This window comes from Vigna angularis, chromosome 8 (assembly GCF_016808095.1).
Source record: "Vigna angularis cultivar LongXiaoDou No.4 chromosome 8, ASM1680809v1, whole genome shotgun sequence".
In the NCBI taxonomy this organism is placed as follows: domain Eukaryota; kingdom Viridiplantae; phylum Streptophyta; class Magnoliopsida; order Fabales; family Fabaceae; genus Vigna; species Vigna angularis.
Genome location: NC_068977.1, coordinates 6,369,662 through 6,379,183, shown reverse-complemented (window position 1 = coordinate 6,379,183; position 9,522 = coordinate 6,369,662). Strand labels below are relative to the sequence as shown.

The window sequence follows — 9,522 nt, the reverse complement described above, 5'->3', positions numbered from 1 at the left end:
AATTCTGACTCTTAACTGTGAGAAGATTTTCTTACATTGAATGTAGATTTCTGGTATTTAGTTCAATGATTATCAGAAAAAAGTTAACCCTAATTAAAGAACAGTAATAAAAGTACTTAGACACCTACATTTAGTTCAATGATTTTTATTAACAGAGTGTAACTATTCCAGTGTAATAATAACCACCAGCTATTACCAAGTTTAATTTTTCGAAAGATGAGTCATCTAAATGTAACAGTGTAAGCATCAAATTCAAGCTCCATGTGTTCCTGGCATACTTGCTGCCAAAAGAAAACCAGAACAACTGTTCTGAAAAACAAAAAGAGTTTATTCAGAAATGAGTACACTATAATTACCTCTAATCAATGTTTTAATCAAAGAAAAAAGTGCTTAAAATTCCCATTTGACCCATTTGCAACAAACAGCTAGCATGATTGTTAAAATATCTATAATTTATAATGGAAATTTTGCCTTTTAACATGAGGGAAGAAGATTGAAGAAAACCATTCAATGTCAGATAAAGAAACATAAAAGGAAAAATAGAATAAAAATGGTTACATTACATGCATTGGATTTCCTTTACAAATTCTGAAATTCCCAACCTTTCCTTCCTCGTTTCCCCATTGAAATTTCTCTTCTACCATAGTCCCTACTCGAATCTAGTGAAAATAAAAATCATAAACCCCAAAAAATAAATAACCCCAGAAGACCAAAGATCTTTGCTTTTTCTTTTTCATTAACGAAAGGACAAAACAAAAACATTTAGAAGAACCCAAAAGAATAAAAGAGAGTAAAAGGGAAGCTACTATAACAACAGAGCATGTTCATCGTTCTGGGTGCTGTTGTTCCCATAATACTCAATGAGTTTCTGCAGCACCACCACACGTGTCCGCAGCAACACGATGTAATCTGCGGTTTCCTTGAACAGCTGGTCTGGTTTCACAGCCTCTTCTTCGGTGTTCGTTGAGGGAATGAGGTTCTTCAAAGCCTCAAGCTTTTGTGACAGTTTCTGGGAATTTTTGTGGCACTTTTCATGGTTGGAGGGGTCAATTGTGGTGATGAGATTTTGGCTAAGTGGGTGGTTTCTTCTCCTTCTTCTTGTTGTTCTTGTTCTCTTTGTGGCTCTTTTGAGAGAGAGTTTGTAACTATGCCTTGTGGTTGTGGTCATGGCAACAGAAGAAAAAAAAATGGGTTTGGTTTAGGTAACTTTGGTTGTGTTGTGTTTTTTTTGTTACAGTTTTGGTGATGATAGAAGAGGGGGTTCTGGGTTTAAGTACTGAGGATTAAAGAGATTGCCACTGGATGGTGTTGGTTATTACGACAATGCCACTGGTTTTTTCCTTGATGACCAAATTTGTTTAGAATAGGTTAAAAAACAAACATCATATGCCAATTGATCATGTGCCAATAAAGGATAAGATCCAAAAACATTAGGTGTCAAGTTTTTGTTGTTACATAATTTTTCTTAAGAAAATCACATCAAGATGTTGCACAATTGAAGCATGTATGTATAACCCCTAATTTGGTGAAACATGCATTGTTAGCATGAAATTAAATTGTAGAATTTTTTATTTTTCTTGCCCCAACCAACCAGATATATAAGGTCCATGGCAATAAATCCTCCTCCTTTGGTGAAACATGCATTGTTAGCATTAGAAAAAGAGTGGGACCAAGGGACATAAAGAATGTGATATTTCCATGAAAGAAGGCTATTTTGGTGATTTCACATGTGCCCCCAAATGAAAAAAGAGAAAGCGGGAAGAAGAGAGGCACAACTTGCGAGCCAGAGAGGCAGAAAAGCCTGCCCTTCTGTAACGGCACATGTGAAGGTCCCGGGAACTTCACATTGTTCTTAATTACCATTTTACCCTTCTTATCATTTCTTCCCATATCAATTACATTACATTACTTTTTAAAAATAAATACACTATATCTTAACTTAAGAAAAAATTCCCTTGTAATTTTTACTTTAAAAAAAAAATCAAATATCACTCAAACGCCAGCCAATAATAGAGTTTGGGATTTTTTAACTGAATTTTTAAAATATACTAATATTAATATATTAAACAAATTCTTAATATATTTTAAAACATTCATGTATTTTGAAGATAGTAGATAAATAGTAAAAAAAAAAATCCAAATTTATTAAAAAATACCTCCTTAATAGTCATATAATGATATCTTTGTCCGTTGTAAGTATGGTATTTAATAAACTAAAAATATAAATGAGTAACACTAATGTATATATAGATTATATGGTAAAGGTTATTGATTATTTAACAATTGATAAAGGGATCAAAATATCACACGTTTGAAAAACTCAATTGGTTGAGGTTTAAAAATTAAAATGTGTGTTGAGATTGAACATCACTTTTTGTATTTTAGTGGTAAACTTTGGTGGGCATATGTTTTTGATTTCAAAATATTCATTGTACCTCTCAAAGTATATCATGTCATGTGGTGGTAGCTTTTGATTTGTGCCATCCTTTTTCAATTTCTTTTACTATGGCTTTTGTGATTTTCCCACTCCCATTGTTTTGACCATGCAAGCTCTCTCAAATCTCAAACTGAAAATCAAAGTTGTTCTTTTCCTTCTTCTCAAGGGAATATACTATATAGACGATGTTTCTAGAAAGTACAATCGATTGTTATTATTATTTTGGGGTCAATTAATTTGTTCTTTGATAGAACTATCATATATTGCAAATAATTTTATAACAAGGATTTGCTTAGGTTCATTGCATAGTATGCATTAAAAAGCATGTATATAAATTATTGAATGATCAAACCCTAATTCCAATTTATCATGCTTAGGTTCCATTCAATTCACTTAAACACAAATTCATCATCCAAAGTGTGAATTTGATATCTTTAACAAATAACACAATGACACTGCACCTTTTTATTTTAATATTTAGTTAGTAACTTAGTTTTTATAATTAAGTTTACAATTCATTTTTATTTTTATATTTTGTTTTTATTTAACTGAGTTTTAATGTTTATTAAATAGAGTCAAATTATCATTTTATATATTAAATTAAAATTAATAACATTTATAAAAAGTCATACATACAGTAGATATCACGTGTCAAATTATTTGAAAATATCATGTATCAAAATCTAGAAAATTTCACGTATTAAACCAAAAGAAACACAAAACAAAAAATATCTAGATTTTGATATACGATGCTTTTCAAATAATATTAATATTAATTTAAAAAATATCTAAAAATAAAATTGATTATTTAAAATATATTTAAAATCAATTAAGTAAAAACCATATAAAAACCAGAATAAATTATATAATTAAATATAGAAATTAAATTATTAATTAAATTTTATTTTAATTAAAAATTACAGTAAATTTTGAATAAAAGATGATTGAAAGTAAGATATGAGTAAATCTATTTAACATGTATTGTAAGAGATAAGTTTGAGGAAGAAAAAACTTGTGACTTAGAGTGAATTGTGATGTTGGCACGTGAACTATTTATATGCCACAATCAACTCTACCCCTAAGTATAATATTGGGATTTAGATTTGAAAAGGTTATAGGCAACATCAATAGGTGTTGAATTAAGGTGTGCTAAATCTAAAAATCAAGAGTACTATTTGAGACAATAAGATATTTGAAGAATTGTACCTTTTGTGCTACTACGATTTGGCACTATCGATGGTGGACAAAACTCTTAAACAAATGGTGAAAAGGATTCATGATAAAATAAGAAGATAATACGGGATCATTCACAAATTGCACCACACAAAGGAAGCTTCTCTTCCATAAAAAGCATACTCTTAAAAAAAATTAGGGTAAAATAGAACTTTATTCTTCCATACTCTTATAAAAAAATCACATTAAAATGTTTAATTTTATCTCTCTAAGTGTTTCTACTAGATTTAAGTAAATCACTTTCATGAGTTTTTTTTTTTTCATTAACAACACACTTAACCAAATCAATATTTGTTTGTATGATGTTGGAAACTCCTCATTAGACATAAAAAGTATGTCGGAACAACAAACCCCATATCTATCTTTTTGCTTCAAAATTATGTATGAGAAATTTTCAATGGTAACTCAAACATATAATGCACTAACAAGTTGTGAATTGCCCGAATAATTTTATTTTTTTTACATTATCTCACCCAATTAAAAGTTTACAGCTGATATGATTTTCAAACTGTTTATTTAAAAAAAATGAACAAACTGTATCATATAAAAAGTTTGTAATTGAATAATTAGGTCTGTTTGAACAAGAAAATTAAAAAAAAATCATAAATCAAAACTAATTTATGTATAAAGTTATAGAATAATCGTAGTCCATGAAAAGTTTACTTTTTTTTAATCTTTATTATTTCTCTTCTAAAACTTATGAAAAGAAAGTCCTCCCAATAGAGTTCCTGTCTAAAATTGTTGTACCCTTTTGGATTAAAATCTCATATTTTTTTTCATATTATATTTTTAACAAAAAAAAAAAAGAACTCCCCCAAAGAAATAAAAAAAGAAAGGAAATTTGAGTTAATAAAGATGAAAGGGGTTTTAGGGTAGTTGAGCATAGAAAAGAGGGTGTTGTGTTGAAGCCTAAAGAGTGCATGTGGAGATGATATAGGCCAGCAAGGCTTGGTTAGAGGAAGAAGATGGAGAGAGAAAGAGAGAGAGAGAGCACATGGGTGGCACGTGAGGAGAGAGAATGGGTTGCTTGATCTTTGAGGAAGAGAAAGCATGTGAAAAAGGGGGGACAGTGAGGCAGCATCAAATGTACACCATGTTCTGCACATTCCCTGCATCAAACTGATCAAATCGCAGCACACCAATCTAATCTTCTCTTTCTCCATTCTCACACACACATCCATTTAATTACTCTTATTTCCCATTTTCTATATTTCCTTTACCACCACTTACATATAAATCTCACACTTTCATTTCATTAATCATTCCTAATTATAATACATGTATTTCTATTTATTATTCATCAGTGTTCTTACAACACCTATTTCCAATCCGTTTACAGGTAAAAATCTAAATATTTGTTTTTATTTTTTAAGATATCAGAATAAAATTATGATGAAATTTTAGATTCTAAAATGAATAATACTTTATAAATATAGTAATTAATTTAAACAATGTTTTGACGAATTTGAAAATTTTGTCTTTAAAAATATTTTAAAAATTTGAATTATATAAAACTATTAAGTATACTGAAAGAAATATTTTTTATAGAAGATTTTGCTAATATTCTAACTTTAAATTCATTAAAATAATACTATTAATTTCAACTACTACACCTAAAAGATTGTCCACTTTAAAATATAGAAATCCATTATCTAAATATGCATCTGACTATACAAAATATAAAAAATTGATTGTAATTTGTAAATTTCCTAAATGTTGCTTTGATGAAATATTTTACCAATTTTTCAATAAATATTTTTCTTGTCAATTAAATATTCCAAGCTTATACTGTTTGCATAAAATAGTTTACACTATTTAACAACTAATATTTTTAGAGAGATTTATTATAAAAAAATAACAATTTTATTATACATAATTCACTATTAGATGCGTATCAACGTATTTTAATACATTCTATATGTATAAAGTGATAAGGCACATGCATGTACTTGGTTTCGAAACTTTTTCTATTTGGCATGTGTGACATGTGTGGGGTTCTACATGTGATTCAAACCGTGTCTTTAGCCTTATCCAATTCAATTTGGATTTGGGTGGAAAAGAAAATTGATTACTATATTGAAAAACAGTTATATATATTACATATATGCTAATTATACTTTATCACTTGAGCGTTAATGTGATAAATTAATCAATTTTAGTCTAAGTAAATTGGTTTAAGAGTTTAACTCTGTATATCTTTCCAGTTTGAAAAAAATTATATTATGAATGAATTATTAATTATATTAGAAAGTAGATTTGTAAGATGAGGATTGCACGTGGTCCGGTCCGTCAATGGGTAGAAACAAAAATGTCCATTTAGAACTCGATATGATAGATTCTAACAATGGCTCTAATACCATATTAAAAAGTGGGTTTCAACCTAACTCAACCCTACAAAATCGGCTTGTAAGATGAGGTTTGCACCTCACTTATATATTATAATTTGGTCTTATCTCTAGGATATGGAACTTCCAACACATTATAGAAGGATGAGATTTAAACTAGTTAGTGTAAATTATCATTCATAATATTTTTTTCAGTTATATTTATGTCCATCAATAAGTCTAATTATCCTTTCAAACTGAAACACAAGTAAAATGAACCAGCAAATTAGTATCATTTAATTTTGCTAATCACATTTTAAAAAACCCCTATAATACCTTGAAATTTAACGTATAAAAATAAGAAAGAGAAAATAACAAAACAAATTTCAATGAATTAAAGTGTATTTTTAGGATGCTAGTAAAAAGGAACAGTTAAAATTTGTTCATATTTATCTCTAACTTTTTTTTTTTGTGTCGTAAGGAGACAATACTAATTGGTGTTGATTTTTGAATTAACACCACAAATCTAGTTAACTGAAAAAAAAACAAAAAAAAGACAGAACAAAAGCAAAGCACCATAATGTTTTTGTTTTTTCTGTGAAATTCAGGTTCACACTGTGTCATTCTGCTGCAACTATATATACATCTTATTAACTGAACAAGCTGAATAAAAAAAGGTTTTATAATATGTATTCATAATGTGTGTATAAATAGTACTATTACCTTTGCAGTGCATGCAGCTGAAGTCACTATCTAAGGGGTGGAAACAGAATGAGGTTTGTATGGATGGTAGGAACAAGATGATGGCAGTGCAAAGAAAGAGATGTGATGTAACATCTTTTTTAGGGTTTCTTTCAGCACTTTAACAATTGCTTGCATCATGTGCAGCTTGGTTCCTCTGCTTGCTTATACCTTTATTCCTTTTGTTTTTTCAGAGGGACAAATGTTCATTAGCTGCCACTATGTGTGTGTGATTCATGAGAAATGAGTGAGAGAGTCATTGGTGAGAAAGTACCTTCTTCAATTCTGTGTGTTTTGTTGTAGGACCAACATGTTTTGTCTAACATGACACACCTTCACTTTTCTTCTTCTGCTTTACTACTTGTGACATGGTTGTAATAATCATGCAAGTTCATGGTGTTTCTTGTTGGCCATACCATGCCCAATGCTCATATAGAGAATTTAGAGTTTTCTTCTTCTTTTTCTTCCTTTTTCCCACAGATTTATTTTGGTTACAGTGTCTCCCAACTAATAGTAATGAACTCATTTCTTTCAAGTTCAGACACAGATTATCAAAGTAGCTTTTGTCCTTTTTGATAATTCTATATGTATGTATAATTTCAAATAAAATTTCCAACAATGAATCTTAGTTACCAACCAACTATGTTCAACTTTTTTATCTTTCTTTATGTTAAACATGACATATATAAATGCCTTTTTTTTTAATAAAAATATGATCTTTTTATTTTAAATGATTGATTCGTTTGGTTAGACTTGACCCCTTTGATAGTGACTTTTTTTTTTGTCATTTTATACCATAGGTATGAAATGTTAACTATTTTTATTGATAATTAATCTACGTTGAAAAAATTGTTTAACAACTTTTCAGTTATATTTATTTTATATTCATAAATTTTGAACTTTATATATTACTTGAACTATCTTAATCTAGTTTTATTCATTTGAGTGACTTTTTTAATTGAAATATAATTGTGTAACTGATAAAAAAACAAGAAAGATAAAATATTTCATGGAAGAATATTAAATTTGAATATAGAAAAATCCGTTCTCAAATAAATCTAAAATTAATAATGTTTTTGGGGGATATCACGTGTTGCTTCAATTAAGAAAAATATGGTTTCCAAACAAAAAATTGTTTTTATAAGCAAGATTAAAGGATTTAATATTTTAAATTATATATGTGTAAATTTGTAGTTTCAAACATTCTAATCAATTCAAGAAATTACTCTAATTTATGGTAATTTTAGGATTTATGATTTTCACAAAATATATTATTAGAAGGATTTAAGAATTTACCTATATCCATTGTGATATTTGAATATAAAAGATTTTTCCTCTCTTGCACCAATCCGATAAATATTTATAAAGATGTAATTATTCATGTTTAGAGAGTTCTCTTTAAATGTAACCTTAGTTCCATTCCTAATACCTAAAACCTAAGATCATTGAACTTTATTATGGTTCTTTAATGATTGCTTGAATGAACATTCACATTAAGATCAAGACTCTATAATCAGGTAGAGCCTTAGATTTATTTCTAACATCCAAAAGCAAGAAGAGAATCAGTTGAACCACAACTTGGAATGAGTTCCCACTCAATCCCAAGCTAGTGAAATAAGATGACTGATTAGTTCATGCAATAACAAGCATAAATTAATTCACAGACATGTAATAAAAACATACTTTAATAAATACAACAACACTTATACAAAAAAGTTTCAAAGGCTACGTCTTAGCTTTAACACAAGAGAGGTTTAACTTATCATAAAGGATACAAACTTTGTAATGCTTTTGATAGCCATGCCTTTTCTCCCTCTCTAAAGGTATATAATAAGTATAGAGAAAGTGTGTCTAAAAAGCTCTTTAAAAATGTCTCTCTAAATCTCCCAATTTTTTTTTACTAAAATAGGGATACAACATTTTTATAAATTGTCTAGGGTAGTGTTCAACAGTGCACTTATGACTTAACAACAAAAGGTTTCCCTCTTATGTGGGTTTGCTTTTATGGCCCAGCCTCGTGATTTGGTGCTCAACTCCTAAGATAATTTCTTTAAGGAGTTTTCATGGTTTAGCCTCAGGTTTTAGTGCTTAAGGTTTTGTGTTTTCTACATAACCATATGACATAATAGTTAGTATCATTTAAGATACCATTGTTTAGAAGCCTAGTTTAGTCCATATATTGATTTCTTTAATTTACATACCATATTGTCCTTTCCTATGGAAATGAACCCCTCAAGTTGATCTATATATATTTCTTCCTCTAAGTCACCATTTAGAAAGAGAGTCTTTATATCCATTTGATGAAACTCTAAATCATAATGAGTCACCAAATCCAAAATAATTCTAAAAAAGAGTCCTTCTTAGAAATAGGAGAGAATGTCTCTTTGTAATCAACGTCATCCTTTAAAGTAAAACCTTCAACAACAAGTCTAGCCTTCTTTCTTTCAATATTGCCTTTTTGAGACGTATGAATACATAACACTAAATAAGTTACAACTCCTTTGAATCCTTAAAACATAAATAAACTAGGGACATGTTTGTTTTAATTTCATAATCAATTTCACCCACTATTTACTCCTTCCAACAAAAGTTTATGGTTGAAATTATTTTAGGTATCCATTTCAATTATGTTTGGAAGTCTCACATATACTAGAGATAAGGTCAATTTAGAGTATATAAACATATGCAAATCTCGTCTTATAAGTCAGTTTTGTGGAATTGAATTAGACTTAAAATCCACTTCAAGTTCAACCATTTAAAATAAATTCTATTAATCTCTAAAATAAA

The 9,522-nt window shown here is 28.7% G+C and overlaps 1 protein-coding gene across 1 annotated transcript; it reads right to left on the bottom strand.

Annotated features, from left to right (window-relative positions):
• Positions 1-540: 540 nt before the first annotated feature.
• LOC108345246 (transcription factor UPBEAT1) lies at positions 541-1,238 on the bottom strand. Its single transcript, XM_017583833.2, has one exon. It carries the CDS (start codon positions 1,166-1,168, stop codon positions 806-808), a length of 363 nt encoding a protein of 120 aa, XP_017439322.1. The 5' UTR covers positions 1,169-1,238; the 3' UTR covers positions 541-805.
• Positions 1,239-9,522: the final 8,284 nt, after the last annotated feature.